The sequence below is a fragment of the Odontesthes bonariensis genome, chromosome 4 (genome assembly GCF_027942865.1).
Source record: "Odontesthes bonariensis isolate fOdoBon6 chromosome 4, fOdoBon6.hap1, whole genome shotgun sequence".
Taxonomy (NCBI): domain Eukaryota; kingdom Metazoa; phylum Chordata; class Actinopteri; order Atheriniformes; family Atherinopsidae; genus Odontesthes; species Odontesthes bonariensis.
The window spans coordinates 19,921,444-19,944,658 of record NC_134509.1 but is presented as its reverse complement, the minus strand read 5'-3'; the positions used below and the strand labels follow the sequence as shown (position 1 = coordinate 19,944,658).

The following is a 23,215-nucleotide window of genomic DNA, read 5'->3' as shown; positions in this document are numbered from 1 at the left end:
CACTGCCTGGATGTTAAAGTTGGGCTCAGGTCAGGCGTGATACCTGAAAGTCGTCCACAGTCGGCGCTGAACGCGGGGCGGTTCGCCGGCGGTGCCACTGGTGCAGCGTGTTCCTGGCCTCGGAGCTCAGCACCCGGGCCGCCTGCTCCTCCTGGAAGTTCTTGATGAGGGCCATGGCTCCGTAGGTGCTGGTCAGGTAGTAGCCCCCTGGAGAAACAAGAAAAAATGAAAATAAGATGAATAGCGAGAAGGAAACTTCCAGGTAGCAGAGATTAAACATCTTTGTTCTTGCACAAGTGTACGTGCGACGCAGGTTGAGACTGATTGGAAAATATTTAGCCCAGGCAGGGTGCAGCCTCCCTTCTCATCTGAACCGGCTCCAGCCCATTCAGATTAAACACTGAGGAATTTCCTACCCTGCACCGTCTGCACGCAAAGACTTTTCCTTCCTCTGGCCACATTTTATTATTTTCTCACAGAACCAACCGGCTAAACTCCGCTCAGCAGAGACGGTCACAGGAAAGCAGTTTTAGAATGAGCTAAAGAATGACTAAACCTAAAAACAAAAGACTGACATTTCAAAGAGCTTCAGGCTGAATTCTGACCAATATAAAGACGGTGAAATGTTTCAGTCAGCACACACAGGTGTATAAAAACTAAAGATAGTGAATGATTTTAGACAGAAAATAAGGATTCTCTTTGTAGCTCAACTGTTGTGCTACAGTTTTACACAGTAAGTGGTATTTGAGTCAAAGATTCCCTTTAAGCCTGAAAATAGACATAATCGGAGTGAAAGAGGGAAACATTCAGGCATCGGGTGAAAGAATAGATACAGCTGCAGAATTTAGGATAAGATGAAGTAGTCAAAGGTTTCATCTCTTCTCACAGAAGTGTTTTTTGGTTTCTCATCGACTTGACTGCTACTTGCTGCTCAGTTATCCTCAGATTTACAGTAAAGAACCTGCCAGACATCAACAAACTCAACGTCTTTTTTGTATTCTTATAAACACCAACAGACTTCACCCCACCCATCGACAGATGGTGTGATTTTTTAATGTTTGTTTTTTGTACTCCACCTTTGTTTTATCACTTCAGATCTGGGACATTGTGTGCCGGGACCCTGCGGGGATCACAGGGATCAGTGGTCTGGGTTTGAATTTGCTGTTCTTTTGGGTCCACTTTGGTAAAATTGTCCAAAATACGCGTTTCCAAGTCATAGCCAGAGTAACCTGAGAGCTGTTCAGAGTCAGAATCACTCTAAATGTTACTGGGACTGAGTTAGAGATGGAATCAAAATGAAGATAAATGATGTACATCTGATTTTCTATTTTCATTTCTTTGTGAACAGATATCTGTAGATTACTACAACATGATCCTGCCACCGCTTATCCAAATCCTTGTCCAAATTTAACACCAACAGTCGAAAACAAATGAATGTTTCACAGCTTTTTCTGAACCCATTTAAGAAAAGAGTTTGTCTCCACCACATCCTAGGGTGTAGATTTGGTTTTGCTGTTCCACATTTTAAAGCTCAGAAACTCAAAAAACTATCCACAACACAGTATATGGCTTTCAGAGACACAGAGGACTCGCTGCATCCATGCCAACTTTCCTCATCACACATTTAAAGCTACACATCCAAATGGCATATTCTCGTTTTAAGCTTTTTATCGGCTTTTTTCTCACGTATGAATTTGTCCCCAGGAGACTCTTTTACAGCTGCCTCAGCGTGGAAGCTCCGGCAGTCTCCAGTGAGGTGTCAGTCAGAAGCTAAGAAGTCGGACTATACTTTGAAGTCACCGTATAGACAAAGTTTACATGCACACCAGACTTATATAAGAGAGAATACGGGAATCCTGAGGCACAGCTCCCAGCTCACTGGATTTAATGCAGCAGCAACTTATATCGAGCTAAAAGTGTTACAGGACTCATTGTTGTTGTACACTCTGTACAATCAATCAAACTGCATCAATCGAACAAAAAGAACTGAGCTTATACGCAGCGCTTGGATATAGCTGACATTCCCAACGGCTGTCCTGTGCTTCTTCAGGGGGTTCAAGTTTAAAACCCACTTTTTTCCCCACTTTGTTCTCTGAGTTTTGAAGCTGCGACTGACTGAAAATGTTTGTTGTGGAAACTTTGGGGCTTAAGGAGTTCAAGCAAACACGGCTCAATATTCACATTTATCCGTCTCAGGATTAAGATTTCTTTATGATCTTATTTTCTGATCCAAATGATAAATGCATGAAAGCAAATGGTGATTAATCTCCTGAGAAACCTGTTATCACTACTGTTAAATCTAAAAATCAAACACGTTTAGGATTAATAAGACACAACAGCTAAACCTGATATGTTGTCATCCATCCAAAAGATGTAAAATACCATCATCTGGAGTCTTGTTTGGATCAACAGGGTGTTTTCTTCTTTAGATACTCAATCCTCCATCATGTTACTAACCTCATGTTACTGCTCTCAGTGTTGTTTAGTAGCTACATATCTGTGTGAGAGAGCTGTGTGAGTTCACGAAAATATGAAAGTCTGTAAGCTGCAAATACAAGCATGGTTCCATCCATCCTTCAATTTCCACTTAATCTTATTCAGGGTTGCAGGGGGGCGGGAGCTCACAACAGCTGCCTTTGGGTCAAAGGTGGGACCCTGGAGAGGTCGTCAGAATCAATACACGCTCACTTAGAGGGTTTATCAATATTCTAAAGCCAAATCTGCGCAGAGACAGGGCTCATGTTTAAACCCCGTCATGATCTGTAATGATTAGAGCCATTTCCAATGACACGGGGGCCTTACTTTAACAATAGCTAACTCCGGGACAGACCTTCCTCCGACCAGGAAACGGCAGGGTGGAGCACTCGATAACCTCACACCTCTCAGTGATGTGCCCGACATAAGGAAGGAAAAGTCCAGCATTTTATAGCTCAGAGGTAATCGGTTGTTCATGTAAACACCTATTGAGCCTGTTGTTTCTGTTTGGATACGAAAATAACAAAATCAGGAATTAGGCTCTTTCCCAACAACCCTTTAACAAACTGGTCAGAGCTGGAATCTTAAAAGCAGAAACTTGAGATGCCTCTTTGGCTTCAAACTAACCGTAATTCACTTAACTCTGCTCTACTTCTCATGAAACATAGTTCGTTACAAAGGGTACAAACAAAACTCATACACACCACACTGTCTCCTGGACCAATCAGTGCACGGGTTCAACCAATCACAGCACGCCTGTTTTACAGATGGCGCCCCTCGTGCTCTCATTCTGCAGAAGAAGCTAAAAAGCATCCAATAAAAGCAGCTCTACGAGCTACAGGTAACCCGAGTTCCTGCACTGCAGACACAAAAAGATGCGGCTTTACAGCAACTTAAAGTTTCTGTCGTCCAACAGCACCCATGGGGATTAGACAACACTCAGCGGGGTTACATGGCACCGAAAGGATCCAATTATTGGCTAAATTACAATAAGATTGATTTATTAATTTCATGTAGACACCTTAATCGGACAAGAAATTGGATCCAATCGGATTAAGACCCCGGGATAACTCGGTTGAAAGTCAAATTAAACCTGCTTGTAGAAGGTGAAGCACGTGGTGAATTAGACTTTGCGTTCTGCACATGCTCGAGATTTTTTCCCGGAGTCGGGAACCGGAAGTCGGAAGAGACGATATTACTGTTGTCGCCGTCGGAAAGAAACAAACAACGCGATGGAGAATGCTCCGTTGTGCATCTCGTTTGTGCAACAAGCAGCTCATCACAAACTAAATGTAGAGGGACGTAGCTTCATCTTGCTCTTCGTTCTCCATCTTTCTCGAATGCCTGAGTTTGATTCAATTCATTCACCGCCATATATCCAAGGATAATTACCCTTGCTCAACTCATTCTTATTGTAATTTAGCCCATTATCCGATCCTTTCAGTACCATGTAACTCCACTGAGTGTCCTCAGTCAGAGGCTTCTTGAGCTTTCCTGCTGTAAGGAATGCAACAAAAGTCCTAGTTTAGCATAAAGACTTCAACTAGTTAGCTTGGCTCTGCTGAACGTTGAAAAATAGGCCTTCCAACATCCCTAAAGCCGATTCAGTAACACGTTGAATACGGTGTTGATCATGGAACGCCAACACAATCACTCATTGTCTGCGGGAGTGGAATCTGCCATTCTTCTAATGTCTCCCAGTGGTGATGAATCACTGAGCAGGTGGACAGGACCTACCCTCTCCTTGAAGCAGAGAAGGGTCCAGCAGCTCCATCATGTACTCGATCTCCGTGTCCAGCTGCGGCATGTCACACTGAGCCACCACGTAAGTCAGCATGGGCAGGAAGTCATCGGCCCCGTACATCCTCCCTGGAAAGGAAGCAGATCGAGTGCAGAGGTCACGTAGGTGTGGCGGTCGCACAGGTCAGACGGGGGAAGAAAAGTCAATGCTGTAAGCTACCATAAAGAGGCTGAATTCAAACTCTGTCCGTACCCGAGTTATCCTGCATGATGGTGTAGATGAGTTTACACACTCGCAGCAGCAGCGAGACCTTTTTCTCAGGGGAGTACATTTTCCTCATGTTCAGGAACTTTTGGCGGATTTTCTCAACAGCCACAGAGTCAGGGGGCACGGCCCCATCCACCCCCAGCTCCTGGGGCTTCTTCATCTTCGCCAGGGCCAAGTTCTCCCTGAGCTGCTGCCAGGCTCCGCTGCTCACCTGCAGCAGGGGAAAGACGGGGTTAACCACCCATGTTCTCATCACGCTGTTATTCAAAGAATTCAGGAGACGTCCCATCTCACCTGGAAGTCGTGAAGAGCCACCTCGATCACGCTCTTCAGAGGCTTCAGGACACACTTGTGCATGGCCTTCTCCAACACCTGATCTGTGGAAGATGACGGCAACACACAGGTTTATGAGAAATCAGAGCATAAAGACTTTATCGTAGGACATTTTCAAGCAAACTGATGAGTAATGTTGATATTGCGTCACTGCCTGTTGTGCAACATTCCCGACAGCCCGTTTCACATTTGAGTTAAATATGACAACAACAAAAATGCACTGAATAAATGTGTCACCGAAACCAAACACACTGGCACGATCGTAATGAATACACCGTCCATTTTACTCAACATAACCCCACATAAGCTCAGACCTGTACCGTTAAGATTCTATTTTTCCTGTCATGATACGTACAAGTTATCACTTGAAAGACTGTGTCCTTCGTCAGTCTTTCTAGTACAAAACTACCAGAAGCCAACTCAGTCATAGAAATACGATGATCAGGTTAAACAACTCTGGAAGCAACAAACATCTAAGAAGAAGACGCCAAATAGTCGTAGTTTAGCTGGTTTGTTCCAGGTATTTCATCAACCTGTCCCCAGATCCAACAACTCAATCCTGAGAGTTAGATCCATTTATCCGCCATGTATTAAACTCTACAAAGACTCCATCTGTACCTCAGACCTACACACAGCAGCCACACATTATTCCCTGCCTACCTCAACTATCCGCAGCCTGTGCCATTGACACAATTGTGTTTTATTGTTCAGTGGCAGGACTGACGCAACCATTCATGCTCCACATTCATCCTCTGCCTCCATGCAGACTTTATGCCATGTTTAAGCAATCAGCCACACAGAATAAAACGCAGGTTTTGTAACAGCGTAAATAACCTAATATCGATGAGTCAAGAGGAATAACGAGGAAGCACAGGAGGAATGCGTTTAATTTCCGATAACAATCCCCCTCACGCCTGTACAGGTGTGGAGGCTCACCTGAGGTAAAGGTTCGACTGTTTTTTAATGCGCTGCTTTGGCAAAGAAATCCGAGCACAGGAAAGTCAGAAGTGTTTACAGAAACTGGATCAGTCCGTTAGACCCTCCCGTGTACTCAAGGAGTGCCGCTGAGCCTCTTCAGGAGTCACATTTTCGGACGTTGGACTTCCTGACTCCCTCCATATTGGCTCATTTCCTTCATCAGTGTTTGTAACTGGGTTTTATCTGGGCTGCAAGCTGTTTGTAGGCTTCCCTTTACTGCAACAAACACACTTTGTGAAGTGCACAAACACTAAAACCCAAGAACGGGGAAAACCTCTGTAAACAAAGAACGTGAGGGCAAACTTTGAATTTGTCATTTACAACACAGAAACGACAGCCTTTCCTCTTCACTCACATCCTCCCTCTGTGGGCCCTCATTCAGCCACGGCTGTAAGTTAGGGCGTGTTGACAGACTCTCACACTCCCTTTGAAATAATAATAATAGCCAATTATTTAGCTTGTTGACCCAAAACATCATCTGAACTGTTGCACTCATAACAAAAACTATTGTTTCTCCTTTTTAACTGCAAACAGAAAGCAGTCATAAAGACTTTTCTTCCTTGCTTCGAGTTATTCGTTTGAGCTGAAGAGACACCACCAAAGTCTACTCGGGAGTTTTTTTCATGTTCGTGCAAGCTCTAGTTTAGAGCTCAGACTCCATGTCCGTGGCAGCTTTACATGCCTGCCCCGTCTCTCCCTGCAGAGGGAACATCTGTGAGCGTGAGAAGCTTTATGTGTGGATCTGTGGTTAGAATAGATCACTTCTCTGTCTGGGAACAAGGCTTTGCTGTTATTGTTTACAATGAACAAGAGATGCGAGATGTGTGCAAACACACTTATGTATTCATGCAAAGCGGGTTCGCTCTCGTCCACAACAAGGCTGGAATAAAACATTTCTCTTCCTCACTGGAGCTCCCTGCTCTGTCTCTCGTGTTTTTTTGCTTTAAAAAAGACAACTTACGCCTGCTGCGTTTAGTTTACGAGGCATATTTTGTGCTTCATTCTTGTTGCAACTAATTTGGCAGTTCTGCCGACGTGAGCATTTTCACATGAAAACATGAGCTTCGCTACATTTTTGTGGCCTGTTGATGAGGACAAGGACACTTCTGTATTTCAACATTTTCCAAAGTGTTTCTCATCCAAGGCTGCTCAGTTTGGTCCTTCAGTAGTGAGTATTTTTAGGTGCAGGTTGGTGTATGCAGTTTGTTGGATTGGATTATTTTTCAGCACTATCCTACTAGAATTTGGGTTTCAGAAATCAACAAGTTTTTATCAATCAGATTTCAGTGTGTATAACATATTCCTCCACTGAGCGGGACTTTCTGCCACTGCACTAAACTGGATCAAATCCTGTTTAAAAGACAGACACCACAAAAACAACAGCAAACAAAAACAACAACTGGAGTTCTGCAGGGTTCTATACCGGGACTTCTGATAAGCACTCATTAAGGGCCTTGAACAAATAAAAAACTGGATGTTCAGGATTTTCCTTCAACTAAAGACAAAAAGTATCAAATGTTATTCAAGCAAAGAAAGAACAGATAAAACAACAACAAATGTGGGTGTCATCATGAACTCAACTTCAAAAGCCATCAACTTAGTTACAAAGTCAGCCTTCCATCACCTGAAGAATAATTCAAGGATAAAAAGATTTATAGATTTAGAAAAGCTGGTCCATGCATTTGATTGCATTGATTATTATAACAGGGTATCTCCTGGTCTGCCTAAAAAAAAAATTGATCGGACAGCTGCAGCTGATTCAGAGTCCTCACCGAGACCCGAAAAGTAGATCGTGTCCCTCCAGTCCTGAGGTCTCTACACTGACTTCCTGTTCATTAAAGAGATGATTTTAAAACGCTGCTGTTCAAAAGCTCTGAATAATTTAGAGCCAAATTACTTTCCAGATCCTGGTACTTTATGAACCTTTCAGGCATCTTGTGCTGTGTTCACATAACCTGCAACATTATCATAACTACAAGAGTCTTGTTTTTACTTTAATGTCAACGCTGCTGCCCACTGAAACGGTAAACATGTACAATAAATACTTTCTTAGGTGCCTCATTTGTGTGAGCAAAGGAAAAAGTCATATTTGTGAGACCACTCAGGAGCTTAGAAAAAGAAACAATTCTGAAATGGAAACTATTGCTTCTGCTATTCAAGAAGCTAGCAGTGCTGTTGCCAGCAATGCTGCTGGTAAGTTAAGACAACAACACTCAAAAAGCAGCATGGAACATATAGAACATCACCACGTATTGGATATGCATCCACCTCAGACCACATACTGAAGGTATAAGGACATTAACTGGAAAATAAATCAATAAAAAACTGATTTGGGTCACTTCAGCCCGTATATGTGGATGTACACAGAGGTTAGGGTTCTGGAACAGGTTTGCTGCCTATGATAAAACTGAGATTTCTGTTTTTATGCTTCATGTATGTGGAACCAACTCCCGTAAAACTTCAGCTCTGCTGCAACTCTTCTTCTTTTACATCAAACCCTCAAACTTTGTTTGCGTTTGATTGACTGAATGAAGTAAAAGACTTCAACTATTTCCCTACAGCGCATCTTTAATGCTCTTTTATCAACCAAACTTTTACATTGTATGATTTGTAGTTTTAACATGTTTCAGGTTGAATCACCTGGTTGATGGATCGTGCAATATGAATACATTTCCCCTAACTGATAAGAAATATATCTGAATAAAATCTTTGCCATTCAATTTCAGCCTCAGCTGCATCGTGAATTTATGCCAACGAGCACAGGCCAAGAATATCTCACTGCAGTACAGCATGCTGGCATTTCTGTAACCCAACACCGGCAATGAGGCAGACTAATATGGAAAACTTAATCTCCAGCTTTGGTTCCAAAGATGATGGCGATATTTTCATTTGGAGACACTTTACTCGGTTTTACTTCCCCAACATTAGGAATGAAAACTTGTAGAAAACTGCATGCTGTCAGAGGAGCGCTATGACTAAAGCATCACACAAGCCCACGCACGCACGTAGAGTTGTTTCACAAGGTCAGCACGCAGTGAGCAACCAAAGAATCTCAGAGCACAGCAAAGCACTCGGCTTCAAAGACTCACCGATCTGGTCCTCAGGTATGAGAGACTCTATGGGAGGGTCGAGCTCCGAGCTCTGGCGCAGGTAAGCCTTCATCTGTGTCATAAACTGCCTCAGAGTTTGCAGGAAATCCACCCCCGACGTGTGACAGCTACGATTCTCCTGCACTAAGCCGATGTAGTCCTGAACAAGCGAGCCAAAATAAGAGCTTTTGTCCCGGGACAGCTCGGCGATCCGTTTCACGGCCCGTCTCTCTGGCGTCATGAGGGAGCTGAGCATGCCGCTCACCTTGCTGAAGCGTCCCTTCAGGGCTCTGGGAAGGATAAAGGATCCACCACTCAGGCTAACGCCAACCCTTCTGCTCCGTGCTTTGAAGGACGGACGGAGGCGCATTTCTAGATCGGCCTCCAGGCCCACCCCATAGTCCTCCTCCTCTTCTTCTTCAGCATCCTCATCCTCCTCACTACTGTCCTCCACCTGGTTGTTCAGATGTTCAGGCGGACTGGGGGCCAGGCCCAGGGAAAACCCAGGAGACTGTGAATACTCCAGTGAGTCAGAGGAAGAAGTCGACATGCTCATGTCACTGAGCCGCTGGCGTCCTCTCTCGTGAGGACCAGGTGGACTCCCGGCGATATTCTCCGGCGGTACGTCAGCGGCGGCTGGAGGCTGGCAGGTCGGAAGCTTGGCACGAGACAGCGCTTTGGCGATGGTTTCGTCATCGAGGGCAATGTGGCAGCGGTGGGCTTCCAGGTCCGGCCTCTTGGGCCGTGGAGGTGGCGGATTTGGGGAACTGGCGCTTTTGGTTGGGCTGCTGGTCTTGCTGCCCATTGACGGTGGAGAAGGTGCTGGGCGCCGGTTGGTGGAATGCTGCCTTGAAGGTACAGCCTCTGGCATGCTCTTGGGTCTGGTGGTGGCTACTGGAGGCTCAGGTGGAGGTGGAGCAGGCCGGCGGCGTGGCATCGAGCGGGGAGGAGGGGGACGGGGTGGAGGGGGGCGGGATTTGCCGTTCAGTTTGGTCGGGTCTACGTGTTGCTCGCTGCTCCGGCTGGTGGTTAACAGCGTTGAATCCAGCACATTCTCAGTGTTGGACTTTGAAGGCGGGTCGTCCCCACAGCGGAGACGGTAGTTATGAGTCTGCAGGAACAGGGGGTTAACGAAGCACAGCGGTCCGCTGGGATGTCTGCTCTCAGGGTAAAAGGAAGGTGGAAGAGTGTGGGACTGTAAGGTCGGAGGTGCACTGTCACTATGAGCCCCGGTATAGCGCTGCTGCGACCCCACGACCTCTTTGTTGCCGTTAGTCCGCTGCGGGCTGAGGGTCCGGCTCAGAGGACGACAGGGACGGGGGGAGGAGCGCCGCTGACTGCACAGAGCAGAGTCCCAGAAGCCTGTAAAACACACACAGAAAAACAATGAGACACATTAACCAAAGCTCCCTAACACCAGCTGGTGCCTGAAATCATCTCTAAAAGACCAGATAAAGAAAAGCAGCACAAACTACCTCACACCAGCACCTCGAACGTCTCCTCAAGCTTTTCAGAGTGTCTGTTTTTGTCTTTTTCCTGGCTGGAAGCAAAAGAGTAGTGAATCCGACCCGTGTCTCTTGGCTCTGATTCACTGGTTACCAACACACACTCAGAGCCACAGAGAGGGAGTCGCCCATGCTAATGACAGAGTGGGAGGGCACTAAACACACCACAGAGCACACAGTTCCAGTTCCACCACTCCCCTCTTCCTCCTCTCAATTTCCCCGTAGCTCCTTTGACTGACTGCTTTAAAATCTTTCCTTTTTTTTGTTCTCGTGTGGAATTCATTCATGTCTGAGAACCTTTTATATTAACAGTACAAACACCAGCATCATTTAACACACAGGCTTTAATAACTAAGAAGACAAAAACTGAACGCTGAACTCTTCAAAAAAAAAAATCTTTGTAGTGACTGAAACATGAGCCCAGCAATGACTAAAGCCGCTGGCTAAAAATGGAAAGATTAACTCTTACATTCCGGCTACAGCTGATAGAGCAGTTTCAGAGGTCTCATAATACACTGGAGTATGAAATCTGACTGTGGTATTCTCACTGCTGTGTGTGAGCACTGAGCAGCTGACACTGCGGCATATATCAGCAGGTTAACCGACTCCAGTAACACCTCATACCGACCGGCCGTACTGACAGAGAGGCGGAGACGCCGAACACAAAGATACTTTGCATTTGCCCCGCGACTGTTGTCCAATCACAGCGAATGCTCCTGGGAAGGTGCAGCCAGTAGGTTTAAAGATAATGATAAAAAAGAACAAAAAAAAAAACAGGAACACTTCCTCTTCCATGCGCTGGTCATTGTTTGACTAGAAGTATATAAAAAGCTGGACTTTTGTCAGGCGATCACCAAGCCAGATATCCCACATATTTGTTAAAAAAAACAACGAAAGGTGTTGCAATGGTCCAGTCAAAGTCCAGACCTCAGCCTGACTGAGATGCTGTGGTGGGACCTTCAGAGAGCTGTGCAGAAACCAATGCTGCAAACCTCAAAGAGCTGAAGCAGCGCTGGAAAGAAGAGTGGGCCAAGATTCCTCCACCACCATGAGAGAGACTGATAACGTCACACAGGAAACCATTACTTCACCTTACTGCTGCTGGATCAGGGGTGGACTGAGTTTCCCCCAAGCTGCTTCTGCATTCTGTCTTAGTTTTCCATTCAGTAAATAATGAAAGTGTCATATGTCATGAGTTATCAGACATACGCGTAATATCAAGAACTGTTTGGGACTAGAAATGTTTTCATTTCCTGATCCAATCAAAACTGTGGAAGTGAAAAAGGGTTTACGTGCATTTTCAGGTGACTATAGAAGCTAAAGAACTTCCAGTGAACCAGATTCTGTCTGGTAGATCATAACATCTGGGAACCCTTTCTGAATCATATCTGTCAGGACATTTAACTGTAAATGAAAACATCAACATGTAGTTCCTGGAAGAAAATTCAGTGTTCAAGTATTTGCTGAGATATTCTCCCCTCGTTGCTGGTTAATCCCTCAATTCAGCTCTGTTAGAAAAAAAACTCTTATTTTGTGTTTTCAGTTTGTTTTTATTGGCTTTTTTTTTTTTCTTTTCTGGAGTTTCTGTCCAGCTGTTACAACACAACTGTAATCCCACAGTAAAATAAAAACACACTGCTCATAAATCATGACACCGGGTAATACGTCATGTTTTGTTGTTCGTCTGAGGTTGATTTTCCTAATTCTAAGACCTGGCAAGGACCAGATGATTTTCTTCTTCTCATTTTCTGATCCATAAAACCTTGTTTTTTTACTTTTCACATGAATCAATTCATAATTTCATTAAATACAGTAAAAGTCTACTAGATGCTCATCTTCGTTTAGCGTGCAAACCGCAGCTGAAACTGCTTTAAAAGGTTTCTGGTGATAACTGAAAGCTTACCTATTTTTTTTTCGATTAAAGCAAAAGTTGCACATAAGACAGAAAACCCTCCGCCACCAACATACAGGATCTTAAAGTTTTAAAGAGTATTTCGCCAAAATCAGCTGCGCCTCTCAACCAAATTTCATGAGAAAAAGCCTCATAGTTCGACTAACTGTGCTGACTCACACACAGATATGACAGATAACTATCCTCTGCCTTTGAGAGGAATACGCTAAAGTGACTCAACAGAGCAACACTCCCTGTGCCCTCCGAGGCGCCAGAAGAAGTGCAAAGTAGCTGCAATATACTGTACTTTCTCTGAAGCTGTTTGTCTGAGGTTGTGCACGCCCTGACTCCAAAGTCCAGTTCAAATCAGCTTTCCGTCTTTAAATAGAAACTTTTCAATGTCAAAGGGTTTGTTTGCCTTAATGACAGGAGGAGTTCCAAAGAAAAGCCTGGAGGCTGGCTCACACTCGCAGAGCTTTCAGCTTCTTTGCCTCAACGTCAAGTGTCAGAAGTTCAATGCAAAAAGATTAACTGTGCAGGCGTCCACCCACATCCACACAGAGGAATGTTGGCGTGCAAACACGACAGCAGTTGTGACACAGATTCGCGCTCCTGTCAATTCAGTATTCATGCTTGCAAGCCTGCTATGTTTTTTTTCCAAATGTAGTGTGACGGTATGTAGTTTTTAGATGGTATATAGCTTTCCACTGGCCACTCCCTTCTCTGAGCGCCACAGTAAGCACTCAGCTATGCTGCAGCTTTCCACTGTAGGAAGCTGAGTCACTGCAGTGTTACAGCAGCTGAGCCAGGAATAACTGAAGCTGCTGTACGATGATCAATGCAACATGACAATAACAACAAACAAGAGCTGCAGACACACACACTGGCTGTGTGATAGCAGAGTCGCTTCCTGCAGAATATTAAAAAAAAACAACATCTCAGAAAGAGCGAGCACTGATGGAAAAACCATATTCTGAGCTCTACGGTTTCACAAAGCCAGACATCTAACCAGGAATCAAGAAAAATGATGGTGTCCCACTGCTGCTGCTCAGCAATCCAATGTCCAAGCCGAGTTTCACAGTTTGCACAAGATGAGAAGATAAATACGAGCTTGATGAGTCTGTGTTCGGCTCAGAGCTGAAGCAGGCAGGTGAAGCTCATCTTCACACACCAACTGGAATTCTACCCAAGGTGGTAAAACAAATAAATCAAGAAGTCATTGCAGGACACTGAGAAGTGTGTTAAAATGACGTGTCAGCAACACGGATACGCCGCTAAAGTCAGCGTTTTTTTCATGGTGGACACTCAGATTCCCCTCACTAACCTGTTAAGATCCAAGTTCTGTGGAAGGAGCATGTTTCTGAAGTGGAATAAATACAAAACTTTGAACCAGAAGACGCTGGTTTGATTCCTAAGCGAAACTGTTGCCACTCCTCCAGATTCTTTTGTGAGTGTGTGTGTGTTTTTTCACCCCAAGTTTAAACATAAAACATGACTTGGTTCAGGAAAAGATCAGGTTCAAAAACATAAATCCTTGTTGTTTAATGATGCAGAAATTCTCCATTTCACCACATTTACTCCACATGTTGAAAACTGCTTTGATCTGCGTTTCTGATGCCTTCTGATGCAGACTGGAGGTTTTTGTTTTCTCCTTCAGTCCGTGTTTGGTTCTTTTTTCTTACGTTTGAGCACCAAAAATACCCAAAAATAAGAAAATGTACCCAGTTTGAAGCATGCGTTTCAGAAAGCTGCCACGGTGGAAGGACTCGGCCGTGCCGGTGTAAACTTCTACTTTTACCGTCACAAACACAGAGAAGCTCACCTGCAGGAGCTCAACGCCCGGACACTGAATGCTCGTGCCGAGTGTTTTGCTTTCGAGCTGCGAGCTTGTTGTGTTCATCACACTTTTATCTGCGGTGCGGTCTGTATTCATGAAACATTATTACTTTGACAAAGGGCTGAGTTGAATTGCTTTATGTTAAAGAAAAACAGCATGTGGACACATTCCTTCAGGCTCAGCTCAAACCAAAATATGTCCATTTCAACATTTCCATTTGTATCTGCACTAATAAAACAAGAGCTAACATGTGAGCTTCGGCGGTTTGTGGGCTTTTTTTTTTTTTTTTTTTAAAGCTGAAAGCACCAGGCTGTCGTTTTTCCCTGAAACTTTTCTGCTGAGCCAGGCTAATCACCTCCTGCTCCAGACTCATCTCCCAGAAATGACTTGTGGGGGATGAGTCGTCACCTTTGATGCTTGTAAAGCAAAATTTATGGAGCATTTCGACCAACAACACCCAGAACTTTAATGACTCACAGCTTGTTTTGTGGAGCTGAGAGGTACTCTCACCGTCTTTTACCAGTCTAAACTCATGCATACCAACAGCTGCATCAGCAGTAAGAAAATTCAACCCTTTGGTAAAACATCATCCTGGTGCATTTCCCATTTATTTGGCCATTGTGAGTCTGAGGCAAGCTTAACTCACTCTCCATCTGCTTATTTCTGTTTGCTTCCGTCAGACCTGACAACAAACGTTTCTAATAAATCTTGTACTGATCACTGATCTCTGTAAAGCTGCTGGGAGCTCTGTTGGCTCAGGCTGTTTAGTATGACTCCTTGCCTCCTCAAATCTTTACAACAGAGGTGGAGAGTTAGCAGACCTATAGCAACACAGTAGACATAATGGGAAATACATCTGGCTGAATTCAAGCAGAAATGAGTGAAACTGTAGCCACAGATAAGACTACCTGCTCCGAGCTGAGCCACCTCCTCCAGTTCTTTCTGGGTCTTGGCGGATGCAATGGCCTCTGGGAGTTTTAGCGTGAACGGCAGAACATCTCTAAGTTAAAGAAAACAAGGAAAAGAATGTGAGGAAAAATGCTAAATGTGGTGTTACAAATAAGAAAACTCCGAGAGCTGAAACAGAAATGAAAGTGTGTGAGGAGACTTTCTCGAGCAGATCGCTCTCCGTTTGTGGTTTTTGTCTCCACGTCACTGCTCAAACACACTGTCCTGATCTGACATTGGTCCCCTGTAAGAAAACTGATGATGCCACAACTTTGGAGGGCAAAATCACCCCGAATACTGACAAACAGAGAAGTGAAAACACTCCCAAACATCACTTACACGCTATTTGTTTCCATTTCACAGTAACAGAAATGAAACTCCAGAGAAACATTTATTGGGAATATGACTTTTAGCAGAAATGCTGCTCAACAGCCCTGAGCATTTATCATTTTGGATGCCCGTTTGGTTTGAGGTGCATCTCTGGAGTCAGATGCAGTGTTGCGTTTGCTGTTTGCAGCGCAGCTATTTCCTGTGTCTGTTGTTGAAGTCCGTCTGCGTCTCCTGGGCTGGCACACAATAAAACAGAAGTGAGAGCCTTCGGCACTGAGAGCGGACTGCTTACTCGACAAACATTATTTTCATCCATGGATTTTCCATCCTCAGTGTGCAAAGCAACAGCAGATTGAAGTAAAAACAGAAGCTGGATGACGCGAGAGATGGTTATTTACCTGCTAATGCAGTAGAAGGACACGAGGCGGAACAGATCTGCAAAGCTGATCCCAGATCCCTCAAGAGAAAAGGCTACAGAAAAATGACATGTAGACAGATTTAATGTAAAAGATTTAGACAAGAAACAACAAAAAAGTAGACTTTTTTATCTTATAGCATATATTATGTGTATATATATGTTTTATTTTTTTTTTCATTTTACTGTGGGATTATTTTTTGTTCCAGAATTCTGAATTGAGAAATTAACCAGCAACCAGGGGAGAATATCTAAGCAAATACTTGCAATACATGCAAAAACACTGAATTTTCTTCCAGAAACAACATGTTGATATTTTCATTTTCAGTTAAATATCCTGACAGGTATGATTCAGAAAGGGTTCCCAGATATTATGAGCTACCAGACAGAATCTGGTTCATTGGAAGTTCTTACAGATTTTAGCTTCCATGGTCACGTGAAAAAAGGAAGTAAACCCTGATTCACTTCCACAGTTGTATGAAAATAAAAACATTCTACTCCAACAGAGTTCTTGAAATGAGGTAAATTCAACCTCAGACGAACACAACACATGTCACATTATTAATTTAATAAAAATGATACTCAAACGCAGAAGAAGAAGCACCTTTAGCAGCAGTAAGTTGAAGTAAAATATATAATACACAGGGGAGCTCATGGTGGACTCAATGCCTGCAAGGTGCCCAGGTCCTGTGGCTGCAGAACAAGCCCAGATCATCAGCCCTCCACCACCGTGCTTGACAGCTGGTATGAGGTGTTTGGTTTCCTCCAAACGTGCTGCTGTGCATTATGAGCAAACATCTCCACTTTGGTCTGGTCTGTCCAAAGGACATTGTTCCAGAAGTCTTGTGGTTTGTTCAGATGCAGCTTTGCAAACCTAAGCTGTGCTGCCATGTTCTTTTTAGAGAGAAGAGGCTTTCTCCTGCAGCCCTTCCAAACAAGCCATACTTGTTCAGTCTTTTTCTAACTGTGCTGTCATGAACTTTAACCTTTAACATGCTAACTGAGGCCTGCAGAGTCTGAGATGTAGCTCTTGGGTTTTTGACCTTGGGTTGACTTTGCTGGAACGTCCACTCCTGGGAAGATTGACAGCTGTCCTGAATGTTTTCCACTTGTGAATAATCTTTCTCTCTGTAGAATGATGGACTCCAGATAGTTTGGAAATGGCCTTATAACCCTTCCCAGATTGATGGGCAGCAACAATTGCTTCTCTAAGATCATTGCTGATGTCTTTCCTCCTTGGCATCGTGTTAACACACACCTGAATGCTCCAAAACTTCTGCTTTTATAGAGGTGCTCACACTTACTGATGATCAGTTAATCAGAGCATTGATCAGCAGCACCTGGCTGCTACTTACCCTCTTAGTTCCTGTGGAAGGGTTCACTTAGTTTTTCACACAGTGATTCTGTATTTTTGTCTTAGTTTTGATCCAGATGAGTCGATTCTTATAACTGAACGAGGGTGTACTTTATTTTTCACATGACTATTGATTCAGACTATATCAAGACAGCAGTTTCCTTTCTCAAGTGAGCGTTCAGAAAGAGAACCAAGTGCAGACTTTTTTTCATGGTTTCTGAGTGAAGTTCAAACCGGCAGTTCAAAGGCTAACTTAATACAGCAGAACGTGAGGCCAACTGGAGAGCAGCTGATCTACATCTAAAGGTCAAATCCGGCCAAACGCGCTCCGCTCCCTCCCATGTGTGCAGAGAAAATCCACAGCTGGTGTGTCATCATCTCACATTTTGGCAGCATTGCAGCTCCACAACCACAAGCTTTTTACAATATTATGAGCATTATTATAGTGTAAAGGCTGATAGATCACTGCTGCTATGCAAATAAAGCTCTGACCTAAGATTAAGCCACATGAGTCAAGAGTGTTTGTGGGCAAATCCCTCCTTAAAGCAGTTTACACCAACAACCTCATCCTTAGGTTGCACTGTGGGCCCAACCGCCGCTGGTCACACTTTCATTTATGTTTCTTTTTCTTTTGGGTTTGAACACTAAATGCAGGGGCGGGCGAGAAACAGCACGATTAACTCTGACCCACATTTCAGTGTGACGACTGCTGTTTATCAAACAAAACAGAAATCAAAAAGGAAACTTAAAGAATTTTGTGAATTTTTGAAAGAGAGTCAATCAATAGAAGATAATGAGAAAGTAAGTTCCTGTGAGTGTATGTGATCTCTCTGACGATATCATAAGTATTTGAACAAGTTCCCTCCACCATCCAGCACTGCAAGAACAGTCAGTTAAAACAAACTTACTGTACTGACTCTCCTTGACAGGGAAATGGTTGATGGGAGTTCCTGACTGATCCTCCTCCAGACGCACAGAGAGCACCTTCCTTTGCAGAGCAGCTGACTTCCTGACCAGGAACACCTGCTCCATTAAACAAAACAAAAAGTCACGAAACACAATATCCTCTCAGAAAATACTCAGAGAGACACATCTGCATCAGAGTACGGTGACCCCTCACCCCTGGAGGCTGTTTGAGCAGAATGCGAGCAGCCTCCTCTTCACTGACCGCCAACAGCAGCCACACCGTGTGTGTCTGAGTCAACCTGTCCAACACGCTCATCCTCCTCCGCAAAGAGTCGTACCCAGAGTCCCTCTCCCCCCCCAACCCGCCACAGGGTGGAGCCTCCAGGTAAACACCTCTCTCCAGCCTGACAAGTAGAAGAAGACGGCGAGATTAAAGCCACGTCGCCCCCTGCTGGTGAAAAGTTTCACAAACACAGCTGAAGGAGATCACAGTGAAAACAATCTCAGCAATGCAGAACAACCTGATTTTAGAGAATATCAGGCCTCACCAGCTTGTTTTTTTTTTACTTTATCATCTAAATAACATGTTAAAACCAATACTGAAACAGCCACACTGCTGACTTTACAAAACATTTAGAAATAAAATGCATCAGGTTTTATCCCTGTTAAATCAAAATAAGGCTCCAGGTGCAAGAATCATCACATTATCAAAGACTATTCAGGGTTTTCCACTGAATAAATGTCAATGTCCTTAACAAGTAATGAACTATAGTCGATCCTTTTTCTACAGAGTGTCCAAAGAACCACAGCTCATCGCACAACTGTGGACCCCCCAGGAGGATGATAATGTTCTTCAGCCACAGCAGTCAGCTTTAGGTCTGCTCTGAGTAATGAGAACATTATTTACTCCTCCGATAAAGACGACACTGCACTGTACTCTGCACCGTATTACAAGTGTTTTACAGTCAGTGGGGTTACATGGCACTGAAAGGATCGGATAATTGAATAAATTACAATAAAACTGAGTTATTAGGTTCATGTAGACACCTTACTCGGACAAGAAATTGGATCGGATTAAGACCCCGAGATAACTCGGTTGAAAGTCAAATTAAACCTGTTTGTAGACGGTGAAGCACGTGGTGAATTAAGACTTTGTGTTCTGCGCATGCTCGAGATTTTTTCCCGGGGTCGTGACCCGGAAGTCAAAGGAGACGATATTACTGTTGTTGTCGTCTGAAAGAAACAAACAACGCGATGGAGAATGCTCCGTTGTGCATCTCGTTTGTGCAACAAGCACCTCATCACAGACGAAATGTAGAGGGACGTAGCTTCATCTTGCTCTTCGTTCTCCATCTTTCTCAAACGCCTGAGTTTGTTGTTGTTGTTGGTGTTGAAGAGGTCAACAGGAAGTGGCTCTATTAGCAATAGTTGAAATGGGTACAGCGCCACCTATCATACCGGGGTATCACATGCTTTGTGCCACTGATTCCATTCATTCAACGCCATATATCCAAGGATAATTACCCTTGTTCAAATAAGGAGCATAACCCAACTATGGCTGTAATCTAATTAATCTCATCATGTAGACCCACTGAGTGCTTCCATTGACTTGTTTGAAGTTAACAGACGAGGGTCTGCAGTATAGGCTACATTGCTCGTGGTTGTAATTGATCCATAGTGGAAATCCACAACAGGAAAAAGTGGAGAAATCTCCTGAAGGAATAACTTCAGGAATTAGAGTCACAGCATTTTAATATTCAAGTCAGATGTGATTATTTCCATTCCCTGTAAGTGTGTGTGTGTGTGTGTTTATATATATATATATATATATATATATATATATATATATAGTTGTCTTTATCATTTCTTTATCATTTCTGCTCTGAGGCAGATGTTTCCCAGGAATGTGAGATCATCAACTTCATATTTGGCAAACTCTCCTACAAGACTCAGACTGAACGTGTTGCTCAAAACTTAAACATTCAAAGTGGATTTTTAGATCAAGACAGACCAACAAATGTTACCCAATCAGCACTGTGCAAACTGGATCATTTTGCCATTAAATGACTCAATGCTGCCTTTCTGAAGTGCATTTAGATTAATATTAAAATTGCGCTCTAAGCTGTATGAGACTGCTCACGTCATCACTTATCAGAGCAGACATCTGAAGCTGCTAAGACATCCTAAGTTGAGGTCAGAGTTCGTAGCCTTGGTGGCTGATCACAGAAGAGACGAGCCTTGAAAGTTCCTGCTAACTCTGATCTGAGACAGAATGGGTTTCGCCTGCTATTCAACCTTCAAACACAGTGATTAACAATCATTCCTTTAAGATTCACCATCGAAAATATAATTGTAGCTGTGTTTAAGTTTGTCACTGGGAATTATGTGGTTATTTCTCATGCAAAAATACATCTGGATCCAAATAAACACAACTGATCAAACCAAATATCTGAAAGTATGTGGAAAACAGTCTCACCCGGGTAACTCCATCGGCTCCTTGTCTACGGTTGGAGAAGTCTGGACCATCTCCTTCTTTAGCTCCCCGAGCTCCAACGCAAATGTGTCAATCAGCTGGAAAAAGACACAACGAGAAGCTTTGACTGATGAAGGAGTCGAAGAAAGAGAACAGGAGGAGGAACAGCGGCAAACGAAACTGACAGCATTGCTCAAACACGAATTACAAAACAAGGCGCCGAAGCTTGGAGCACGGAGGGAAATGGACTGGACGAATGTGGAACAAAGGGCAGGGAAGTGGTTAGTCACTTTTTTTCCTGTATGTGGACCGCATTTCCTGTAGGCAGGAAACATGGAGACAGCATTGTCAAAGAAATGACTCACAGCCACATTCAGAAGGAAGATTTACAGAGACAGAAATATAAACACTGGAGATAAATCTGAGCCTATCTCATGGCATGTTGTTCTAGAGATAAGGCTTATCAACTTTGTCATTTAGATTGGCCAAATACAAACAGTCACTGAGGGGGAACCACAGCAAAGGGAATCAAACTGCACCACAACTCATTTCCCTCTGCTTCTTCTCACCAGACAAAGTAGATCATTTACGTTTTTACTGTCAATTCCCTTTAAAAAAAATCCCAACCCGCCACCCGAACAGTTGAATACATTTCATCTTGCGTCTGCCGATCTGATGGGACGGTGTCTGCCTCTCACTGACAAGCAGCTGAACACTACTTCCTGTGTGAAAAGAGCGTTACTCTCATATTAAATAACCCTTTGAAAACACCATTATTATCAGACGAGTTCTGGTGTGAAGAGGAGAATCTTTTAGTAATAATTCCTACTCAGATCTAGGACATTATTGAGAATTAAATTTAAAAAAAAAAAATCAATCTTTAAAAGTTATTAGGGCACGGATGTCCAAAGTCCCTGTATTAGGGACACAGTTTAAGTACTTTCTTTCCATGGGCTGTGGCTAGGGGTGTGCAAAATAATCGTCATGACGATGCATCGCGATTCTAATTTTCGCGATCTACTGCATCGATTCTGGACGCCAAGTATCGATTATTTAAAAAAAAAAAAAAAAAAATGATAGGACACATGTAATTGATACATTTCGCTGCAAGGGATGTTTGCAATATATATATATATATATATATATATATATATATATATATTTTTTTTTTTATAGTTTTATAAAGCCTATGCACTTTTTTTGTCTGTACTGATCATCCCTATTTTGTTATTTTAAGTTTTATAAAACTTAATCACTTTTTGTGATGAGTGTGTCCAGTAATAGTAATACTTGTTTTAATGGCAATACCTCCAAAAGTTGTTTCAATAAATACAGTTATGAATTGATTTGCTTTGAGTTATGTATCAATTGAAGACACTATCCAGATCATACACAGCCAGTCAGCCACTGGTAATGGCTGTATTTTTTTTTATAAGTATGTTCAGTGAATATATCGCAATGCATCGCGATGCATGGCAATAATTCAAGTATCGTGATGCATCGTGATAGAATCGCATCGTGGCATGTGAATCGTGATTCGAATCGAATCGTGACTTCTTTGCCAATACCCACCCCTAGCTGTGGCTAAGATCTGGGGTGACCTGGCCTATTAAGAGAATTAATATAGACAAAGAACTTCACAAGCTCTGTGTGACTGACTTATTATAACTACTTTACACTCCTTACAGCCACTTTTGAATGACCGTGTTTTACACTATTTGCCATCTGTACAGAACTTATTTCTTGCACTATCTGTGGAAACAGTATTTATTACAACCCTGGATCAAATAAAATAGACAAATAACAGTGATTCTGACAGCTACTTGGACTTTTATTTGATGGCAGAGAGTATGAACCAAAGATCCATCCATTTTTTTTTTTTTCGGTTACCCGGCACCAGGTGGCAGGGGAAACAGTCTGAGCAGAGACCTCCCAGACCCCCCTATCCCCAGCAACCTCCTCCAACTTTTCCAGACGCGTTTCCAAGCCAGCCAAGAGATACAATCTCCCTAATGAGTGCCGAGTCTGCCCTGAGGTCTCCTCCCGATGGAACATGTCTGAAACGCCTCCGCTGGGAGGCATTCAGAAAACATCCTGAATCAAAACACCGAAAGAGATCCTCCTCCTCCCTGATGACTTCCTTTGTTAATATAAATCCATTTATGCATAAAGGCCAACGCATTCCTAAAGTTGGGACGATAAACCTTCTCCCACTTTGTAGCGTTTCCTTCTCCCAACACTTAAAGACGTTCTGACAGTGAGGATACCAAGTGATGAAGAGTTCCAGCTGTTATTTTGTCCCGTTCTTCCTGAAAACACGTCTTCAGGTGTGCAGCAGTACGGGTGGTGGTTGTTTCAGAGTTGTTTCAGATGCACCTTGCTACTAAAAGGTTGGACCCCCTTCTGCCTTCAGAGCTGTCTTAATTCTTCATACTTTCAACAAGGTGTTGGAAACATTCCTCAGAGATTTGCTCCATATTGACATGACAGCATCAGGCAGCTGCTGCAGACGTGTCGGCTGCACATCTATGATGAGAATCTCCCGTTCCACCACGTCCCAAAGCTGCTCTGTTGGATTGATCTGGTGACTGTGGAGGCCATTGGAGTGCAGGGAACTCATTGTTATGTTCAAGAAACCAGTTTGAGATGATATGAGCTCTGTGACATGGTGCA

General features: G+C 43.5%; 1 protein-coding gene across 2 annotated transcripts in view; it reads right to left on the bottom strand.

Annotated features, from left to right (window-relative positions):
• Positions 1-23,215, bottom strand: part of LOC142378635 (ras and Rab interactor 2-like) — a 46,852-nt gene that overhangs the window by 2,358 nt on the left and 21,279 nt on the right. The window contains exons 3-12 of one of the 2 annotated variants that reach the window (XM_075463364.1): positions 20,546-20,640; positions 18,284-18,473; positions 18,072-18,186; positions 15,793-15,865; positions 15,025-15,116; positions 8,884-10,245; positions 4,778-4,860; positions 4,469-4,694; positions 4,213-4,344; positions 4-207 (exon numbers count right to left, since the gene is read on the bottom strand). In XM_075463364.1, coding sequence (XP_075319479.1) covers positions 26-207; positions 4,213-4,344; positions 4,469-4,694; positions 4,778-4,860; positions 8,884-10,245; positions 15,025-15,116; positions 15,793-15,865; positions 18,072-18,186; positions 18,284-18,473; positions 20,546-20,640 — 2,550 coding nt within the window. In that variant the 3' untranslated portion in view covers positions 4-25. The remainder of the gene's footprint in view (positions 1-3; positions 208-4,212; positions 4,345-4,468; positions 4,695-4,777; positions 4,861-8,883; positions 10,246-15,024; positions 15,117-15,792; positions 15,866-18,071; positions 18,187-18,283; positions 18,474-20,545; positions 20,641-23,215) is intronic. The other variant, XM_075463363.1, reaches the window with a different exon arrangement.